The sequence below is a fragment of the Gallinula chloropus genome (assembly GCF_964237585.1).
Source record: "Gallinula chloropus genome assembly, chromosome: 2".
Lineage (NCBI taxonomy): Eukaryota > Metazoa > Chordata > Aves > Gruiformes > Rallidae > Gallinula > Gallinula chloropus.
In genome coordinates this window covers 157,495,015-157,517,890 of record NC_140086.1, presented here as the reverse complement: position 1 = coordinate 157,517,890, position 22,876 = coordinate 157,495,015, and the positions used below count along the sequence as shown (strand labels likewise).

General features: G+C 41.8%; 1 protein-coding gene across 4 annotated transcripts in view; it reads left to right on the top strand.

Moving 5' to 3' along the window:
• Positions 1 to 22,876, top strand: part of SCN5A (sodium voltage-gated channel alpha subunit 5) — a gene marked incomplete at both ends in the record, with an annotated part of 175,248 nt that overhangs the window by 137,973 nt on the left and 14,399 nt on the right. For all 4 annotated transcript variants that reach the window (XM_084260116.1, XM_084260115.1, XM_084260114.1 and 1 more), the window contains 2 exons: positions 2,488 to 2,661; positions 17,988 to 18,110. In XM_084260116.1, the coding sequence (XP_084116242.1) occupies positions 2,488 to 2,661; positions 17,988 to 18,110 (297 nt within the window). The remainder of the gene's footprint in view (positions 1 to 2,487; positions 2,662 to 17,987; positions 18,111 to 22,876) is intronic.

Genomic DNA, 22,876 nt, shown 5'->3' with positions numbered 1-22,876 from the left:
TCATTGCATCTATCCATTTACTTCTCCAAGATTCTCACTTTAGCCAGCACAGTTCTGTGTACAGGCAAATCATCAACACTGAGCTGCAGTGTTTGGAGATGTTGGAGGGAACACACAACTTTTTCCTCCTCTGTAATTCTGGGGTGAGCTCTTCCAAAAACTGAGCTTATCTGACTGCATCCCTGGGACATGATCACTTCCTAAGGGAGTTTAAAAGCCAGTATAAATTTGTATGCCAGTTGAACCATCAGAATACATCTATAGCAATACATACCTATAGCAATATATATCTATAGCGATATAGAATGTATCTATAGAATACACCACAAGAGATCCATAAACTTTTCTTATGCATTTAAACCATAAAACGCCAAACTGGGACCCTGTGTTTTAAAAGGAATTGTGGATATCACTGCAGGTATCCTGTTTAACTTTTTTAACACATAAAGCAAAGCAAAAGAAATAACTCTCCATGATGTTTTATGTTGCAAAGATTTCATCTGTTGTGCACATGAAAAAATGCAAAGCACCAGAGTGTTGTTGTTTGGGTAATATCCCTGGCCAGCATAGAAGCACAGAGCACCTGAGGCATTCAGGTAGCCTATTTTTCATCCCTTATTAAGCCCCTTCCTGACTCCCACTGTGCTTCTAGTTGACAAAACACAATGTACTTTTTGACGAGTTAGTAGAAAATAGGGAGAGCCAAGTAGGGAGAGGAAGAAATCACTTTAAATAGTTTGTTGTTATTTTTTGCAGTAATTGCAAAGTACAGCAAGTCATCTGACAAAGTGAGTGAGTGACTACAAGAAGTGATAAACTCCAATCTCTCTGTGTATTGTTTTCTTAGGCTTTCTCCAACAGCTCTTTCACACCCTTGAAATATCAGTTTTGAAGGCAAGATAGGAGACGGAGTTGCAGCAAAAGCATCACCCCAAAGTGTGGGGACAAATGGACAAGCTTTGGCACAGGCTGCCAAAGCTTCCTTGTCAGTTTAATTACTGTTTCCTGGCAGGCAAAAGAGCAGTGTGACTGCTTGAGTGACAAGTGACGCGCTTCTTGTATCTCCAGGCACTGGGTGTTTGCTAACTTTTTAAAGTTCCTCAGAGAGTAGCTACAGATCTTGAAATATGTAAATGCACGTAATCAAAACGATTAGCACAGACCCTCTCAAGTAAAGTTGTTTCTTGCTGCCAAGTGGTGTGGGTCACACAATGGGATCAAATCTTGGGTCATACAGTCATCCAGGGTACAGGGACACGGGAGCAGCTTGTGTCATGACAGTCGCTTGAGTAGCAGGGGAAACAGACTGTAACCACTGTTCAATATTGAAACCCCAAAACAGGCTGTATATGTGCAAGCCTCACAGTGGGATCCTGCATTTTACTTGAGGTACCTTGCGAAGTGAGAGCTAAATTACGAGACAATTTTATTTGTTTTATTTTAGTAGATGTATCATTTTATATCTTAAATATTTTAAAGGGGTTATTAAGTTGCTTGTGTTTGATACAGATACTGAAAGTCCTTGGACGATGCTATGCATAAGATTAGTTAGAGAGACAGATGAGATGGGTAGATAGATGCCTTGACCTTTAAAACATAATTGTTCTGTTAAGTGAGTAATAATGAGCATTTCTTGAGGCAGATAACTGTAGCTACCTGAAATGTGCTGGCTGAACTGAAGCCAGGGAACTCTGGTGCTCTATAACAGAAGCAGGTTAATAATCCAATCTGTCGTCATTAGCAATAGCACATATTTGACTAATTGTAAGGGTTGGATTCTGCCTCCTAAAGACAGGTGTCTTATACCTGGGACTTTTCAGTAAGTTTGCAGATGATACCAAATTGGGTGGGAGTGTCCATCTGCTCAAGGGTTAGGAAGGCTCTGAAGAGGGATCTGGACAGGCTGGATCAATGGGCTAAGGCCAATTGTATGAGGTTTAACAAAGTCAAGTGCCAGGTCCTGCACTTGACATGACAACCCCAGACAATGTTACAGGCTTGGGGAACAATGGCTGGAAAGCTGCCTGGCAGAAAAGGACCTGGGGGTGTTGGTCTACAGCCAGCTGAACAGATTGGACTAATTCTTGGTATTGGACAGATTGTTGGACTTAATGATTGTAGAGGTCTTTTCTAACCTTAAAGATTCAATAATTCTATGATCTGAGGTTCCCTGACAGCAGTGGCACAGCCAACAGCAGCTGAGGCAGGACACCCTCAGGAAGCTCAGGGGGGCATCTGCTCACAGATTCATGTTCCCCAGTTTAGGCTGCTTGAGCTCCTCTTGCACTCAAAGGATGTCAGGTCACTGCAGCCAGTAGAGGCTGAGGAGAGAGGCAGCTGAGCATTTGACCACAATAAGGGAAAGCTGAACAGACCTCTAGTAGGTTTGGGTTACACCTATTTGTGTCTGTGCACTCATTCTGATGGTAACATTAAAGTACCAATACAGCTTAGCAGAAGTTTTTAATAAAGCTTTTGTACTTCCAGGCTTTTGAAGACATTTACCTTGAAGATCGAAAAAACATAAAAACCATGCTGGAATATGCTGACAAAATATTCACATACATCTTTGTCTTGGAAATGCTCCTGAAATGGGTGGCTTATGGCTTCAAGAAGTATTTCACCAATGCCTGGTGCTGGCTGGACTTCCTAATTGTAGATGTAAGTATCATTTTGGAACCACGATGCTTATTCTGTTGGCTTTTATAGTGTGTCAGAACAGGCTGTTAAATCTGGCAGCTTAGTGTTTGCGAAATGACAGCTGTCACTCATCCTGAGCAGCAACCTTAGGCAAACCTCAAAGGAGGTCTGCAGACTTGATATGTAACCGTGCATCCCCAGGAGCCAGCATGCCAGAGCAGAGAAGATCACTTCGTGTCATTACGCAGAGGTGTCACCCTGCTAATTTGAGTCACATTCCCGTCTCCTCCCGAGGAACTTGCTCTTTCTTTTAGCATTTAACATCTCATTCCACACTCCCAGCTAGCACAAGGTCCGGTTACCTCTGACTGCTCTCCACACATGACCTCGACACACAAGTCTTTCAGCAGATTAGAGAAGCTGTCCTTGGCGTGGTTTCCCGGCCAGGCTGCCAGCGGCGTGTGACACTATGTTCAGTACCGTCTCCCAAGTATTTCCTAGCGAAGGAGTCCAGAAGAAGGTGTGAATAGTCCTCTTCTCAAAAGGATTTCACTATTACAGAGCCTTACAAAATACTCCAAATCCTTGAAATATCACAGCACTTAGTTCTCCTACAAGGATAATCCTTAGAAGTGAGTAATAGTTGAACAAAAGGGACCTTATGCCCCAAGAGTATTGCTAAAAGCAGACACGTCCCCCCCAAAGTTTCACATTTGCCTGGATTTGGGATCTGCTAGGAAAAGCCAGCAACACTTCACCATCCAGATGAGGTTTAACATTTCATCACAGCCTATCAATAAGGAGGCAATTATCTCCCTGAGGCCATTTCTTATTAGCTTGAGGTATTAATGTGGAAGGCTGGCAGAGCTCTGCCATGGCTGTGTAACTTATTAAACTTCTGATAAATTATTTTTCCCCATTTTACATCTGAACCTTGACTCAGGGGAGAACTGCACTTTCTTTGGCCCCAGTCCAGGAAAGCACTTCAATGGGACAACTTACTTGTTTGAAGTTATGGACACGTCTAAGTGCACTGTTGGATCAGAGCCTTTGGAAGCTTCTCCAGAGCTTTAATAAATTGATTTATGAAAAGGAAGTTCTTTACATAAATTGTAGGTCATAAATTCCTCTTTGCATGCATGCTTGAAAACCTCTTAAAGGGAAAGCACTCATTTTTCACAGATTAGCTTCAAGAGAAAAGGAAGATCTGGTTTAATTATCTAACCACAACACTGGAAACCACCAGTTCCTAAATTAAAGCCCAACCCTGAAAACTGTGCTCACTGTGGTTTAGGCTGAGTGACATAGCTTTTCTTTCCTGGTTCTCCACCTCTAAAATTGGATTAATAGGGCTCACCTAAAGTATTGTGTAGGCTTCCAGGATTTTGTTTTTGGAGCTATTGTTTTAATGAGTTTCTAAATAGCTGAAGGACTTGATGAGCTTTATGGGTACCTTCCAACTCAGGGTGTTCTATGATTCTGTGATAAACAGTTTTAATTCAGTTCACGCTTATAAGAAATGATATTAAATCCTGCCCTCCATGCAAAAATCCTAGCCAAACCCTTGGAACAAGAGCTCACAGGAATACAAAGCCAAGCCAACATGTAACCACAAAATTTAGTGACATACTTGCTTTTTGGTGGTTGGATTTGTAAGTATAATGATGGATTGTAGAGGAAGCCACAGGTGGGCTGAGGAAAGGGGCTTCACCTTCCCTGCCACACACCCAGACCATATCACCCATAGAACAGTGCTTATGGGGGAAAGGGAACCATAGACCCATGGACTCCCTGTATCCCCAGAAAATCCACCCCACATCCTTCTTACTGACCGGCAGGTTTTAATTTTCTCATCCACAACAAAATGTTTGGGATTTTTTTTTTCACCTGATCTAGCCAAAAAGTTGTCTCAACTTATTTTGGTTGTTTTAGTTATTAATTGACTCTTGGAAATCACTTACCCGTCAGTGTTCTCAATGAATAAAACACTTCCCCATGCTCCATTCTGTTTTCAAAGTCAATGAGGATTATGAGAACCCGGCACTATATTTTTAGCAGGTTTAACAGATGCTTTTCTCCTACCCTATTGCTCACACACCCTGTCACTCTGAATCGGCAGAGTAACACGCTATCATTCTTCCAGCACACTTTTTACTTCAATTTACATTTTCTTTTTGGTCCTTTGAGAACCAAATCACTGCAACTGAGCTGCAGAAGGGAGTGAATGGGAGAATTAGCTGCTCCAAAAGAAGCAGATGAACCACTTGTCTGATTTTCTCAAATTTATTTGTTGAAAATCATTCACTTAAAAATTCCTGATCTGCAAATTATTCATTAGTGGTTTGGTATCGGCATTCAAAATACAAGCTGCGATGGTTGATTTTTCATTGGACATGTGAAACCATCTATCATCTGCGTTTTCTCATTGTACAAATGCAACTCAGAATCCTTTTTCTGTTGTGAATACTTCATAAAACCAGCTCAAAATTTACATGTATTCACTATTTCTAAATAAAAAGTGAACCCAGAGAGGGTGTAAGCATATTGCTGCTGATTTTTTTTAATTTTTTTCTGGTTTTTTGCTTATCCTCCATGTGAAAGACTTTTGACACTGATTTGGGTCAGGCTCCTTCTGAAAATTGTGGATTACTAAAGAAAATTCTGTCTTGCAAAGCCTGAACATCAAAACACATTGTAATCCACAAACTGAGAGCTATTTTTGCTGGATGCAGAATCCCAAAAGGAGGATCTCTAATAATGGGCTTCTCTGAATCTTAAAGAAGTATGCTGGTGTAGTGAAACCGTGAGGAAGTACTTTTAAATACATCACAATGCAATAAAGCCCTATCAGCAGTGCTTTAAGGGATTTATTTAGGAGAAAGCAGGGAAGGAGTAATCAAGCTGTAATCAAAGATCACAGAATCATAGAATCGTAGGGGGTTGGAAGGGACCTCCAGAGGTCATTAAGTCCAACCCCCCCTGCCAAAACAGGTTCTTTAGGACATATCGCACAGGGAGGCATCCAGATGGGTCTTGAATATCTGCAGAGAAGGAGACTCCACAACCCCCCTGGGCAGCCTGTCCCAGGGCTCTGTCACCCTCACTGTGAAAAAGTTCTTCTGCATGTTGGTGTGGAACTTCCTGTGCTCCAACTTGAGGCCATTGCCCCTTGTCCTGTCCCCACAGGCCATTGAAAAGAGGCTGGCTATTTCCCCTTGTGTCACACACTTGAGATATTTGTAAACATTAATAAGATCCCCTGGTCATACTGAACAAAAGGCATTAATGAACATCTATCTATACAAGTGTACGCAACTATAGCTCCTTGATGCACGTGAATTGGAGTGATGGGCACTCAGTCCACAACTAATGGGGGAAAAGCACAGCCTGTATCAGAAATACAGACAGACTTCTGTACCACAATCAGGAATGGTGTTTATGCACAATTTGCTTTGTTAAGATACACAGGGAAATATTTTCACACAGAACAGATATTTTCCAAGCATTCATGCAAGCAGAACTTCTTCATAGAAAGCAGATTAATGAAGGGGTCTGAACTTGGCCACAGATGTGTGCCATTCAAAATGAATCCTTATGAAAACTGCTCTCAACCAGGTGTGTCCTGCAACAGGAAGATGGTTTATTTTAAAGCAAGCAGCTGATAAACTCCACCGGTTGTGTATGCTGGTGTCCTTTCAATTGTTCCCACTGACCTATAAATATTATCTTGAGCTTATCTAGTTCGAGCTTCAGCCAATTAACTCTGAGCTAGGTCTCAGCCTCTGCTGACAGAGGGTGGATTATTCCATTGCAGTGGTCAGTTTGGGAAAGGCATCAGGCTGGAGCTTAGCATCATTCAAGGACGGGACGTGTTGCATCAACAGTTTCTTTGCTCACTGATTATGCATTGTGGCAGAGGGGAGAGACCCATTCCCCACAGAAGCTGTCACAAGAAAGCTCTGGGCAATGGGATGGAAAGTCCCCAATTCATTAGAAAGAATGCTTGGAAAAAAAAGTCTCAGCCAAGTTTCATTGCCTGTGGCATACACAGAAAAATCCTCTTAAACGGGCACTAATGTCATCTCTCTACAAAAGTCCATTATCACAAATCCGTCATCTCCATTGCAGCTTTTGGGTTCAATTTAATTGACCAAAAGTTAGTCCCAATCCAGGCTTTAAAAAACCTGATTGTCTTTTACTGATTTCAGAGACAAGGGGAGGTGAAGCTTTCTCTACCAATTCTTTTTAAGTTATTCCACCTGTCAAGATTTGATACTTGGGAAAGCTATTTTTTTTTTTTAAAATTAAAATTGCTGGTAGACTCTTTCCCCTTCAGTCATCTCTGGGAATGGGCCCTAAGGCAACATCCTGCAGCAAGGAGCAGAAGATCATCTGTATTTCTCATTTTTTGCCCTGATGCCCCACTAGTTTCTTTACAGCTGAGTCACCACAGAGAAAAAATCTCTCCTTCTGTCCCTTTTCCCAGAAAGCCAGCTCTGCCACCATGGAGGCAGGGGCTCGGAAGAGCTTTAAGCGGTATATGGCTGCAAAACAGTTCATGCAAGGCTCAGCAATGGATTTTGAGGCCACACATCTCAAATGAGTCATTCAACAAGTCCACTAGGCAGGATTTTGTAGCTGCTTTTATGGAAGTAAAATAATGAGTCAGTTCCGCACCCCCAACCCCCCCTGCATTTTGTGAATGGTTATGAAACAGTGTGTTTCTGGTGTTGCTTAGAGCTGCTGAGGTTGTACCTAGCGATCTGTATTCCCCATTGAGCAGCTTTCCAAATTTCCCCTTTGCTGCCAGTTTGAGAACTGCTCATGGATATTCAGTCATTAAATACACCATGATTTTCATGGCGTCCTTAAAAAAACACAGCTACTGCATCTTCCAAGACAGCTTCCTGGAAAGCAAACACTCTAAGGTTTCCCCTTAGGACACTTCACTGACAGACAAGTTAAAAAGCAGCTAATAATCTTTGAGATTGAGGTGAACAATATAAAACAGTCTTTCTATCCCTAGTTAAAAATTGAATTGAATTAGATTATGCCCTTGTGTTGGATTGTCTTTAAGTGACAATTAAAAACTTGCTGTCAGAAGTAAATATTGATGGCTTCTGATTACTTTAATTGTTTTTTTTCTTCCATCTGTATTCCCTGTTGATTAGCAAGGTGATTTCTGTTTGCTTGATCAGTAATTACACGATCTGCTGTAATGAGTTGTTCCCAAACAGCACAGAAATCCAATTTGTATTCTTGGGAAACTGTCTTAAAAGCATGAAGAATTTCATCTAGTTTCTCTTCAGAAAAAGAGAACAGGAACAGAATGACAAAAACGCAGCCAAGGTGAAGTAAAAAGGATATAGCCTGTCACTTGGAGAAGCATCTTTAGAGTGAACTTCTCGGTGCTCTCTACAAGTTATCACAAATCCATGGGTTACAGCAGAATACTGTTACTTCAGAATTCATTTTTGACTAGTTCTCTTCGGGGTCTCAATGCAAATGCTCATGTGGGATTTTTGAAGATGTCTCAGTGCACGTTCTTCTGGGCTTCTGCTGACAGCAGATAACTGGTAGGAAATGGAATATCTCTCCAAAAACCAGGGAGACCATTTTGTAGGTTTGGGTTCTTTTTTTTAAATAAAGAAGAAGAAGAAAATATTTTAAAAAGGAAAAAAAAAATGCTGGTTCACTCCATATTGGTTAATTCAGGATAAGTGAAAAAATTATTCCACGTGAACATGAGATAAGTGATTTTAATGTGTGTTAGTGGGTCAGCAGACGCTGTAAATCTCTTTTCTGCCTCCCCATGCTTTATCTCGACACAACACATGCAAAAACATCCAAATGTCTTGTCTTATCTTGGTTTGCCCCTCATGTTAGTTACCACATAGATGCTAAAAGGAGAGCAACCCGCCTTTGCCAAGTGGGAGCACAGGCTCGGCTTAAGACACGGCACAGCGGGACAAAGCACATATCAGCTAAAGGAAAAGGGGCAGTGAATGAAGGAGAGAAGTCCTGTAGTAAGCGTAGCTCTCTGCCTCCCTGCACCTTGTAAAATGGTGGCAATATGAGGAATTACTGCAGTTACTGAAGAATTTCAATTACTGAGGAGGAATTTCAACTTTTGAAAGTGGTGTAAAAAACTCAACTGAGATTGTGCTGAACTAGGTTTACCAACCCTTTTTATTTCTTGAAGTTATTTAAAGATGGAGCACATCTCAATGTCCTTTCATAGAGGAATATGCTTAAAAGGAAAATAATAAAACGCTCGTGCTCTTGAACGCAGCTTGCTTGGCCATTTCCATTGCTGAGAGTGTAGCAGCCCAATTCCTTATACAGAGATGTTCTCCCTTGCACAGAGGAACAGAGAAGGGACAGACATGTATACTTTAACTGTTCAGTAAGTCTGCAAGGACAGCAGACGATTGTCATCTGGCTTCTCTCCATGATGACTAGCACCTTTACAACCCCAGCTCTTGCAGACTGCAAAACCTCTTCCCATCACACTGGTGGCTTCATTCAGGATGGCCAGGGGCTGCTCAAGGGTCTGGTGGCAGGAGGAGGAAGGAAGAAGTGGCTGGAGAGATACAGCCTCCAGAGGAGTCAGGGATTCTTTATTAGAAGCATGAGAGATCAAAGGAATCAGGATGAAACAGGAAAACTGTAGCCCAGTGGTGTAAAGACATTGTGCTGGCCTCCTACCCTGATGTGATTGGCTTTGGGGTGCTTTGTGCCAAGGCAAGTGAAGATGAGGACTCCTACTTGTAGTATGTACTCTTACTCATCCTTTCTGACAGAAATCAAGGAACCTATAACTCTCTGGAGTCCCTCTCCATCCTAGCACATTCAATGCAACGTCAGGATCAACTCAGGTTCAATAATCCAACTAAACAGGGATGATCTGCAAGCTAAGAATCTCATGTTTCCTACATCATCTTGCTATTTTTTCATATTGATTTGGAACATCTGATTAAATAAATGCTTTAGGGAATTGAGCAAACCCAGAACAGCACCTTGTGGAAACAGGCCAAACAGATTTTTCTATTTTTCTCCTTTTTTTTTTTTTTTTTGCTTCATCTTTTTCTTTTTCTTTCTTTTTCTTTTGCATCATGTCATATATAAGTAAGTTTGATCCGAATTCTGCCCAGAAATAAGCCCCACTTTAGCTCAGCACCTAAACTCCCACCGGCTGTGATGGAAATGGAGCAGAGTCGATGGGGCTGAGCCCCCAGGGAAATGTTCTCTCAGTAATCACTATGCACACCCCTGGCATTATAACACTATCTTCAAATAATAAATAATAATCAAGTGTATTCCCATCTACTCCTGACAACAGCATTCAGCATCAAGAAGGTACCCTGGGATGAATCGTGCGGTGCGTTTGGAGATCTTTTGAAGGGGAGAATATCTTTCCTCTTCAGCTGCCCTAAATAAAGGCTGTCTCTGCGTGGCATCTGGATGAAAAGCAGAACATAGCTGGTGATGAAGAAATTCTTTTGCTCTAAATCCCAGTAGAAATGCCAGACTTTTCAAGGCAGCTCTACCCACGCAGCCACTGCTGCTGCAGCAAGGTGCAAGGCTTTGGGTCTTGGCCAAGGTCCAGCTCATCAAGGAGTGTCACAGGGTTCCCAAAAATCACAGGAATCCCTCATCCATACCTACTCAATACCAGTAAATGGGACTCAGAGGACTGGTAAAGGTTTCTGTTTGCAGCGAAAAGGTGAATTGAGACAGGCTGAAAATCCACTTGAAAGGGTGGGGTGGGAAAACTGCAAATCGATAGGTCAGTTTGGTGTCTCGCTGGATGGAAGCTCACAGCAGCAGGTCGTTCGACTCGCCCTCAGAAATTAGTGGAGGTTTAATTCTTGATTCGCAGCCATCTGCCTTGGGAATTGACTGGAGTTGTTAGAAAAGCCTGAGCAGGTGTAAAGGAGGTGACAGATTAAAAGAACAGCGAGATGTAAAGAGGTTCTTCTGGAAACCACCAGGAAACAATTAGGATGCAGGAATGATTTATTTAAAAGCATTTAAGCCAAGAGGAGTGGCACATGCTGTTTGTAACAAGGCTGCCCTCTGAAAAAGCAACATTGCCTCGAAAAGTGTGGATGTGAGGAACAGGAAACAAGCTGAGAAGATGGAATATTAACAGAGTTTCAGGGCCTTAGTTTGAGTATTAGGTGGCGGGGGGGGGGGGGGGGGGAGAAGAAATGCCCTGGAGAAACAAAACCTTTCTTGTAAAAGCCTTTTTTAACCTGAGTCATAAGAAATAGCATCAGGCTTTCCAGGAGATAAATTTGTTTGTAATTAATCTAGGCACTCGTGTAGCCCATCATGTTCTAACACATGTGGAGAGCCCTCCACAAGCAGTAATGAACTCCACTGCTGGTGAAGCTGTTCATTAACTTGTTTGCCGACACGCTTTCATCTCCATGCCGTGACTAATTCCAGAGCTGCCCGGAGGGCTCTGTGGGCTTTACATGAGGGTTGTGATTCAAGGAAACAGGTAGCAGAGGTGGGAGTTTGGTCTCAGTCACCTTAGTCTCTCAATATTAAGACTTAGCTTCACCTTTATGCCCTTTATTCACGACACAGAATTTCTGGATTGGCAGGTGCAGTCTGACAGCCAGGCATCTCCATGACAGAGAATACAACGCCAGATTGAAAGGGTAAAGAGGTGTTTTTAAAAATAAGGTGATAATAAACATCTGATTGGAAACGGTAGATGCTAAAGAGAATACCAACCTCATTACAAGCCTTTTCCTCCTAAAAGTATTTCAGAGTGGCAATAAGAAGTTCCATGTACTTGATTTCATTTGCAAATTCCTCTTTCCCTGTAGTTTTCCCCATCTGCATTTAGTGTACAGACCTAATCTTGTTCCTTTTCAAATCACGGGGAGCAACTTGAGACCGTCGGCCTGGCTCTTAAAGGCAGTGGGGTGCTGCTCTGGCCGTGAAGATTTCTTTGGACGGGGGAAACAAGACTAGATTGAAAAGAGGTATCCAAAGTAATCCAAGCTCTCTTTCTCCTACTTTTTTTCATTTTTTAAAAAGCTCAATTAGAGAGACAGGTGTTCCTGAGACACACAAAAAGCATTTGAAAGCACTGGGGGACAGCATTAGCTGAAACTGCTTATTTAAATAAGTGGCCAGAGCTTTCTACTCAGCTTCTGTGCTCCCTTTTGGATGTCCTTTTTTTTTTCCCTGCTCCCTCCCCTCAAATTTGAACAAGCAGGTTCGTTTGGTGAAATCCCTAAGCTGCATAAAATATAGGCTGTTTCCCAAACTGGGAAGGAGGTCTCTTCTCCCCAAGAGAGCGGCAAGCAAACATTTAGTCAAGGTTCTCATTGTTCTCATGGGATTTAGGATTTATGTGACCAGCAAAGGAGGGTTTTCACCATTGTCCAGGCAGAACTCCTTGTTCCTGGGCTCTGCTGTTTATTCATCTCAGCGGTGATCTGGGGTTAATTCAAACGTGAGGTCTATGCTGAGCAGCACCTTTGAGTGGTGCTGCTTAGGTCTGCTTCCAACTCAATCCAGATGGTGCTCTCCAGTTATCTGAAGTGATGGGATGGTGTGAAGGAACACAAAAAAGAGCAAAGCAGCCCCTATTCTAGCTCAAACCCACCTCCTTGTTAAATGAAATGCTGTCAACCTCAGGTGAAACACTGCTCCAAAAAACAGCACCCTGCAGATTGCTGCCACCAGCATAATTTCATGGCTAGGGAGTCTCTGCAGGCTGCTTGTCTGCTATTAAAATGTATGCACATAGGAAGGAGCCCCATGACTGTTACAAATGCAATAGCTCCTGGGGAAAAAGAAGACTGAGCTCTTTTGATTAAAGACTGTTTCCCCTGTATGTACTGAAAGGAAGCTGCATTATTGCACTTCCTACTTCCTACTTCTGCAGCTTTATAATGCTCTTTTGATGGCTTTACTGGGGTTTACATGGGTTTACAGCACTGATTTCTTAAGTCTCTACCAGATAACAAAGGAATATATACTTACTGTATAACTTTATCTCTGTGTGTTCATAGTGAACAATTTTAGTAGCCCAAAAATTCTGTGCATCTGTTAAGTGATGAATTACTGCAAGCACCAATGTGAGCACACTAGGAACTCAGTACTAAATGAGTACCACCTGGATATGAATAAATGAGTCGTATTTCTTACTTTAAGGATGACAATATTTCACTAGATAAACACAAAATTGGCAGGAACTAAAAAAATGTCCTGATTCCTTGACAAAACCTATTCTCTTGGGGTTTTTTTGGGGGAGTCAAACCTCATCTAGTGGTGAATTGTCAAAATAATAATAATAATCTCATTAATCTCAAACACATCAGTAATAACTTCAAACAGTTATTCAAACAGTGAGGTTAGCTTCCGAGATCTTTGCCTGTGTTCTAGCAGACTAAATTCATTGTCTTGTCTTGATTCTTCCCTGGAAACACATACATATGTCATACAGTGGGGCACTGTAGACCAGAGCTGCTAATGTCACTAAACCACAGAGGTGACAGGCTCTCAAAGCACCAGCCACAGTCCTGGTAATCCCCGCAGCCGGTGTTTGTCATGTTTGATGCAGTCACAAGATTTAAGAGCTCTCTTCTTTAGTTTTTTCCTTTTTTTTTTTTTTTTTCTTGAGCAAAACACTGAGAATGGGAAAAATGAAAGCTGTGGTGGTTCTTTCATCTCCTCTTTTACCCAGTTCTAGGAGTCTGCTGTACAAACCACTGTAAATTCTGTAGAGATAAACTTGTATGTAGGGATATAGAAATACAGGTATGTGCCTAAAATATTTTAATAGATATTTTATATATATATAATTAGATATATAGTTATGTAAACATGTGGATATATAGATACAACTATCTCTGGCAGGTAAGGTAAGGAACAAGGGCAACAAAGTTCTCTAAATACAAGGATGAGAGAGAACTCAACAGTCCTTGCCTGTCCACAGTGGCAAGAAGCAGCCAGGGTGTGCAGGTAACATCAACGTGGCTTTGCCTGAAGCTTAGGCTTTGCTGGGAAATTCTGCCATTGAGCTGGGCAGTAAGTGCCAATTCCTTCAGGTTTTGCACTCTTTTGGGCTGGAATAAGTTCTGGAAAGTTACTGAGCTCTTGGGCTGTGCTGAGATCAAATGAGGAAAGCAAAAGGGGAGAGCTGCTACATGAACAAAGTCCAGGCACGTGTGATAGGTGAGACTTGTCATCAATGTCTTTGGGGGCAGGGTTGAGTACAGTGATGTATGACGACTACTCGCTGCCTTAGGGGACCTTCATTGCTGGCTGGGTTGTACACTGGGGTTCACCCAAAATGGCAACTTCCAGTGACAATATCTTCCTGGGGACTTCAGAGGTATTAAACAGTAAGTAAAGGGGATAAGGAACAGTCTAATGTTAACATGGAGGACATTACTTCTTGATTGCATTAAGGATAAGGAAAGTTTAGGTAGAAAGCTGTGAAGGCTTCTTAATAAGACCTTGTAGGCTCTGGAAAGACCCTCAAGGAGATGCTGGAAACTGGGCATCTGCACAGGGTGCTCAGAGAAGCTGTGGCTGTCCCTGGATGCCTGACAGAGTTCAAGGCCAGGTTGGTTGGAGCTTTGGGCACCCTGGGCTAGTGGAGAGTGTCCCTGCCCATGGCAGGGGGTTGCAATTAGATAGGCCTTGAGGTCCCTTCCAAGCCAAACCCTTCACTGATTCTATTATTCCGTGAGATAATAATAGTAATAATAATAATGATAACAACAACAACAACAACAACAATAACAATAATAATAATAATAATAATAATAATAAAGCAGCTTCTTGGGTCAGCAGAAGTGCACAGGAGAACAAGAGATTCTGCAGTTTACCTGATAGCACACGTGTCATGAGAAAGGTGAAGTGTGAAAGGTGAAGGTCAGGTAAAAGCTCAAGCCCAACAGCAGGTTGTGCATTTTATAGGAAATAATCACTATTGTGACTCCTCAGGATTTGCCTGCTCTCCCCACAGCCCTGCCTGGTCACTGGGATTATTTTTCCTGAAAAACCCACAAAACTATTTGCAAAGAGACTCAAAACATGTGCCATATAGTGAATCTGGAGGTTATGTTGACCCTGGAGGTATTTTCTGGGTGCCAGCACGTTTCTGATACCAAGCAGAGCACAAAGCAGAACCTTGGAGTAGCTCTGGGCTGCACAGCCTTGTAACAGGAAAAAAAGTAACAGAAACAGCTGACTTCACCTTTTGCTGTGATTATGTGGGGCAGTCAGCACCAATTTTGAAAACGGCTTGATTTTTTTCCTAAAAATAGCCTTCCAGGTCACTTTTAATCAAGTCCAAATGGCCAAGTCTCTGCGTTAGTAATTCTCCTATAAATAAAATTTGACAGGGATACCTTCAAAACCAACAGCCGAGCGTTTAAGAAAGTTGTCTCAAACTCAGAACTGAGTCCAGCCTTGTAAATCATTGCCAAATATCACACAGCTTCACGCCCTAATCCTCTGAAGAGATATCTAATGCAGTGTAAATCTGTGTCAGGAGGACAACAGCACCTGTGATGTGTTTCAGGGTGACATTTATGGCACTTGAAAGAAAATGGTAGCCTGCTCAGATCCAGAGTCTGGTCTTGAAGGATGCCTTGAGTGAAAGGGGAGTTACAGAACATAAATCCAGGATGAGGGAGGAAGCAAGAGATGCATCAACAAATGCAGTTTGAAGACCTTGAGAAGATCTGACTTCCAGTCTGCATGGGTAAAGAAGGGTGTTTGGCCTCTGTATTTGATTAATTTTCTTTTAAATCTCTACATTCATTTTATAGATGAATGAGCTTCCCTTGAATTGTTTGAGTGTACAGATCCAGGTTTCTGCTATTGACGCTGTCACCAAGCTGTGCTTCTTATACCTCCCGCCTTTCTGGATAGGGAGCTCCCAGGCTTTGTGGGATTAAAGCCATTTTCTGCACTAAACTTTCCACTGAAGGCAGAAATATGTGTCAGTCCTATCATGATATCTAAATAATGCAAATCATATTCCAGTTTAAGATGTCTTAGTTGAATAGCTTTACTTATATAAGTATGCTGAGCATTTGCTTACTGCTGTTAGACAAATCATTCAGCCCTTTCTTCTAACTGGGGCAATATTAAGTCAATAGGGAGAGTGAATGAAAGGAGAAGACTTTGGACTGCGGCTTCAGGATGTAATCAAGGCTGGTGAGAAATAGGGAGGACAGAAAATGCCTCCATTTGGAAGCATTTATAGTGAGTTTAAGGTGCTTTTGAAGCAAAACACAGATTTTAATCTTTAGCTGTAAACACTGACTGAGCATAACAAGTGAAAGAAGCATTAGTAGTGAATGCAAGTCAAATCTCTGGCATTACTTGCTCTAAAATAACTTCTTAGGCATCAACATGTCACATGCTCAGATCTGCATTCCTAGAGGTGGAAACTAAGGCTCCACTGATGATTCCAGTGTCTTCCCTAGTGTCTAAGGGTCCCAAGACGTCAAACCTTGAGTCTACCTACTGTGATGTCTTTATAGCACACTCAGCACTACAGTGCAGAAGTGTTTGTTAAGGCCTTCCTTCCGCATCAGCCGCTGGGTCTGTTCAGAGGAGGTGAGTTTGTGTCACACTTTGTTAGAGAGTGACATGTTCAAGTGTGACAGTCAGCCTCTGTGCCACTTCATTGTCTGCAAATCTGGGCTGCCTTACCCCGGCAGATATCCAACCCCCTGCATCCAGCCAGGCTTGGTGTCTCTGAGACCTCCTGCCCCCAGGCCTGCTGTCACCAACGTGTCACAATAGAGCCATCAATAGGTAAATAGTTTAACAAATCAAGCAAGTTTTTAAAGATGCTTAGCTGTGCAGACAGCACTGGTACATAAATGAATGTGTATTCAGGAGAAAGGTTGCAGCACAGAGGACACTAGCTTGTGATTTAGGGACCGGGCTGATTTTATCTTGCTTTATCACTAACCTCATGAGTGATGCTGGGCTGGTCAGCTGACAAAGGGTTTCAGATGGAAAATCACCCTACCCTAAAATGAATAAGAAGACTTCCCACCAGACCTGGCTATCTTCATGGTGGAGCCTAGACTTTCTTTTTACATTAAGCACCTCATTTTTGAAACAGTGTAGAAGAATCCCTGGTTTTAGACTTAGCTTCTGTAACAGCAAGAAAGCATGCTCCTTGCAACTGTGCTTTGCACACTCACACTGGGAGCTGTGATGGAACCGTGATGAGCAGCATGCATAGGTGTTTCTCATCCAAGAATTTTTTTTTTTTTTTATAACAAGTGGCTATTAATTTTGGTCCTTTTTTAATATATGAAAAATTGGCACAACATCTACGGTGTTTGGGAGCTGTTTGTTTCTCAGTCCCTGCTCAGTAAGAATTGGGGATGCGAGCACTGATTTGAGCATGTAAAACCCAGTTGTTCCATGTGTTTGTTAATCTGATCCCTAATCTCAACTGCCATTCAGTTCATCCAGACTCCAGTGCTGTGCCCGATAGCACCCACATTTCTGACCAGCCGGGCACCACAAAAGCTCTGAGACCACAAAGAGCACTGGAACCCCTAAATGCTTTCTCCAGATTTGGAAATAGATAGTTTATTTTTAAAAAAACAGACTTTAAGAGGTATGAACCTCAACATTGAGCACCTGTCAAGTTTCTGTCTTCCTTAGAGGCTGTGCAGAAACCAGAAAAAGTGAAAAAATACAGAATTAGACTCCTGCACATCATTTCTTTAGACCCTATGGCATAAAGTAATACCTTTCTGCTATCTAGACTTGTTTCTATTCAGTAATTTTAAGGTTGGTAATTGAATGGTAATGCTAAAGTCTTTTATCTCTGCTGGAAGTGGTTGATCGTCCAGCTGCTTTCACCCAGAAAGCCCTAAACTATAACACTTAGGTGACTCATCATATTTTCAGTAGTGGAAGACACACACACCTGGAGGAATGTACAGGAAACCTACAGTATGGGCATCACAGGGTGGTGGTTTTGTAATGATGATCTCTCTTCTCATCCTCTGTGTGCAAGCTGATGTTAAGAGGATTTCTGTGTGCTTGATTAAAAGATAACCAACATCTTTGAAAGTCTATTTCTATAAATTTTACGAATGCAAAAAAAGGTGTTGTGAGTCAGTAAGAGTTCTGTGTATGTGTGGATGCAAACCCCTCCCTTTTCTGTGTTGGCTTTCATTTAATGTCTTTAAGGTTTAGGTTTTCCCCAATGTTCCAGCTGTTTCCAACAAACCAGCTGTTTCTTTTCAGAAAGGAAAGTCAAAAGAGAAGGAAAATGGTGGAACTGTACTAACTGATTGGATTTTTTGCTTTGTGTCTCCATTCAGGTCTCTTTAATAAGCCTCATAGCCAATACACTTGGATACTCTGAGATGGGTCCCATTAAATCCCTGAGGACTCTCAGAGCCCTGCGACCACTAAGAGCATTGTCACGATTCGAAGGGATGAGGGTAAGAATACATAAAGCATCGATCGAAGCTCAACTGTGTGGCATCAAGCATCTAACAGGGAACAGTCACATGTGGTTTTGTCTTCATTTGGTCTGCAAAAGGAATTGGATGATAATGATGTATCAGAGCAGCAATATCAGAAATCCCTCCTTTGTCTGGATTGCAATTGTTATCATTAGAGCTTTATCCTCTAGTGAATTTAATGATAAACTAATCCTGCTGCCTACCTTGTCACACTGCACTTTAAAGAACAGCTTTTTGGCCAAGGAAGCATCTGGTTAACAATTACCTCTCAATTATAAGGTGTATCAGGGGAATAACTAAGCTACAAGTTTGCTCCCTGCTTTTGACATGTATTAAAATGAGGCTGAACAGGAAAGTTCTTAAGGACTTTTTCACTAATAATTAACACAAAAATGAGAAATGCCAAAGATAAAGGAAAGCAAGTGAGTGAATATATAAACTCTTTCCTTTTGAACAGATTGCAGTTTTAATGTGGACTGTCAGGATTAACACTAAAAGGATGTAGTTGGTGTTTGTTGCTTGATCTTGTGCATCCATCTCTTGCCCTTCTGCATTCCTTTGCTGGCGTGGCTGTACTCACACAGCATGTGTGATTATTTGTTAAGCCTACCTGCCACACTCATCAATTACTGTCTAGATAAGCACTTTATTTAACTCCTTGCATGATCTCTGACATGCAGCTGATGACAACTGTGTTCTGTGTGAGCTGAGGTTACTGTTAATCTTGCAGATTATGCATAGTATGATAAAGCAAATCCTTGGTAAAATTACACACATAAAGCAATTTACATTGTCTGGTGATCCCAAATCTCTCTACTAGGCCAAAGAAAATGCCTCAGCTTTCGTTCTGAGGCTTTCAAGTAGACAAAATTTCAGTCTGAATCACTGAGTAAAATATGTAGTTGCTGCACTGAGTTCCTACCAGTTAACTCCGCTCATTGCAACACCCTTGCAATAAAAGAGACTGCAGAAGGATAGAGCACCTAACAACAGTGGTAACACAGGGAATATGATGATATAGCAATTAATGACAACCCAGTACCCATATTTTGCCTCTTCTGTGGATGACCAGAATTGGAGATCCATGGCTTTACAGAAATCCCATTATTTTTGCAGGTGAGGATCAGACAAATATAGTTGCAGACCCCTCTCCTCTGTGTCAGTGCTTTGTTCACCATATATGCTTCAGCAAGCACAAGCAATATTTTAAGGATTATTCACAGACTAAAACAAAAGCAAACTGCAGATCCTCAGCCAGCACAAAATGCTGTTGCACTACTTTTTAATTAAAGCTCTCATTCCTATATCAGCTGATGATGTCACTCTAATTCTTTATTAAACATAGGTAAATTGAGTAAATGTTGATATCAGCAGTGACTGCACTAGTTTAACTACCAGAGTGATTTGTGCATGGACTCTCTTAAATCAATTTAAATCTGGCTTATGAAGACTTAGCTTCTACTGGTGGATTTGCAAGTTCAAGTGAAACCCCTTTAACACATTCTGAGCTGACATAAGACTGTTCACTCATGACTTCGCACCAGTTTGACTCAATTGGATTCAAACCTGAAAAGCAGCAGGAAGACTAGCCCAAAGCATCAAACCAGTGAGATTGAAATAGGAAAGAAATAAGGTGATAAAGTTCACATCTTTATCAAGGGCCTTTCTGAGAATAGCAAGAGAGTGGCTTGGTGGACATCCTACATACTGCAGACACAGATAAGCCCAAAAGATATGCTTCTTAATGCACTCTGGGGTCCCCTGGTCCCTGACTCAACATCCCTTTTCTTCCCTGCACCACTGCTGCAACTGAAATATATTCAGTCTTTCTGGGCTGACAGAGGTAGAGAATTAGCCTGTAATCTGTGATAAAGTGTAATTGAGAATACGTGCCATTGGAAAATCAAATCATTTTATTTTTCAGTTTGTCTAACCACTCTTAACATGACTAGGGACAGTTAGGCTTTCATTATGAGGAGTTCATATGCTCCAGAATGCACAGGAAAATTACCAGAGCAGTGATGGATTAAATAATGATAATGTGGAGAAGCAAACACTGACGGTAAGAAAATAGTAATACTTTGCTCTATTATAATGTCTTTTTCTCGAATAACTGAAAGATTTCTGTATGGCTAGAGCAGGAATAAGAAAGTTCTCATTTAAACTGTGGTAACAGACTTATTTCATTGACATTGTACCTAAAATTAGGAAACAATTGGTCCTGAAGCAAAGACACACGGTGGCACTTGGATGTCCAAGAGGACCTGTTACCATCCAACTTCAGTCCTTCCTTTGTCCTCAAACAGGCTGGGACCTGAGTTTGATACAAGACTCAGCAGCTCATATCCCACAAGAGTTTTGCAAAATGAGAGTGAACTGTTGTCATCTTGCCACTCTGTCCTCAAAAAAGACCCCAGGGAGTCCAGCATCCTACCTGACAGTCACTGGAGACCTTTGGAGTGCCATGCACATGCCACCACCCTGTGCCACCCACTGCTTTCCAGGCTGTATTAGACCCCAGTGTAAATTAATGTGGGTCTGTCTGTCCCATGTCTCCTCATTTGTGGTCCATCAGGGAATTATTTCAGAGGTGCCACTTTCCTGCAAGTTTCTTCCCAGCAAGGGAAGGTACTGCAGTATTTTAAAAGGATGAGTGGGATGATGATAGACCATTTAATGTGAAAACGATACTAGGCAAAGTCATGATGAGGCTGCTACAAGATACATGCAGGAAAGAAATAGCATAATTAATGCTAGTTAGACTGATTTCATGGGAATAGTTCTTGTAAAACCGATATGGTCCTTTGATTTGATTAAAAATTATGCTGATGATGGTAACTGCACTGATATAATATCCTTAGATTTCAGAGAGGAATCTGATATCACGGGACACTGTGATGAAAACACGAGCTTTGTACCAAGCCGAGTAAACATATTTTAAATTAATTTTAAAAGGGTGACGGATCTCAAAAAGTAATTGTAAACAGTGATGATGCTGTAAATTCGCTGATGAGTGTCTCAGGGTGAGGGATGCTTCAGAATAAGAACTGTCCTTAATCTGGACTTTAACAGCATCTGGAAGAAAATATCAAATCTTTGCTGACAACACTCAAAGTGAGCGGAGCAGTAAGGGGTATTACGGATCAGGGAATCATACTGGATGATCAGGGTCATGGTGAAAAACAGATCAATAGTACAACATGCATTTTAGTAAAACCTTATGTTTTGTACACCTCTGGAGGAAGGAAGTAGTTAACTCTGGATTTAGGGATCAGGATGACTGTTCAACAGGGCACAAGCTTTTGGGCAGGTCCAGTAATGAGGCGACTAACACAATCCCTCAATATGCAGGGAAATAACCCAGCAGGTGGTGTTGGGGGGAAGATGGCAGCATTTCGATACTGGAATTCCACCAAATGGCTGGAAATGGGGTGGTAAAGATGGGAAAGCCTCCACAGCACAACTAGAAATCTGAAGGAATGGTGACAGAAAGAAGCTCTGATTTTTAATTACCCAAAGCAATGTTCAGGGGCAATTCAGCTGCAGTGAAGACTGGGGTGACAGGAGAAATGTCTAACAGCAGATGACTATTGCCTCAAGTTCAACAAATTCAGCCTAAACCCCACAGCATCTCTTTCTAACAGTGAGAGCAAAAGGCACAGGGAATAGATTATCTAATAATATTTTTTTTGTGTCCGTTATTTGAAATTGTGATGCTGTAAATTAGCTGTCTTTGCAAAAGCTGTGCCCAGGCTTGGGTGACAGTTAAAGCCTGGGACTGAAATTACTGCGAGAAGTCTGGTGGGCTCTGCTGTGGCTAAGGGAGGTTTAAGGCATCATGCAAGCCTATCTCTGGATTTAAACTCTGAATCAACTTTGGATGGAGGAGGTGACCCACAAGATCAGGAGAGCCAGGGGCCAGGCACAGGCTATAGATTTTTACCACTGTTATTTAGGGCAGAGGGTGTCTCAGTTTCTAGGCTATCCCTAAAGAAGTCACCTTCCAGGTGACCTCTCCTATAAAGGTACTGGTGGAAATCAAAAGGCATGAAACCTTTTCTTGGCTTCATATGTTACTGTTCCTAGAATGAACATGAGTGCAGCCCTTGCTGTGGCAAGGTTTGCAGCCGAACTTTTAACATGCATTTATGATAATAACTTGCCTTTATGTATTCAGGTCTTTAAGTCTTCTCACTTGTCTCAATGCAAATCAGGAGTGCTTCCAGCAGACCAAATGGCATCAAGCTGGTGTAAGAGCAGAAGCAGTGAGAGAAGAATGAAACCCTCTGTTAATAATTCATTCCAAGAGGTGTTACAGGATTTGCTCCAGCTTTGTGTCATGTTTTGTTATCTACAAACCATTGAACATAACTCAGCTGAAGGAAAAAAAAAAACCAAACCCAGGATGCAGGCATGAGCATCGCTTGCACTGCTGAAACCTCAATGTCTGTGTCCTGTCACAGGGCTTTGTGGGTGGGAGTTGGGTTCAGCAGTGTATGTGACATAAGTGCAGTGGCTTTGTGCTGGCATGGATTAAAAATGAGCAAAAATATTGGCCCACACAGCAGCTAAGGAAAGATACTTCAACGAGGGCCACGGCTATATCCAAATAAACTCTTGATTGGGAAGTCATTTGGCATTTTGGATCACACCGTGAAGTTAGAAACTGATTAATGACCAAATCTGAAACGTAAAATTAGAATAAAAATAAATCTTGAAATAAAAATAAAATATTGACAAGT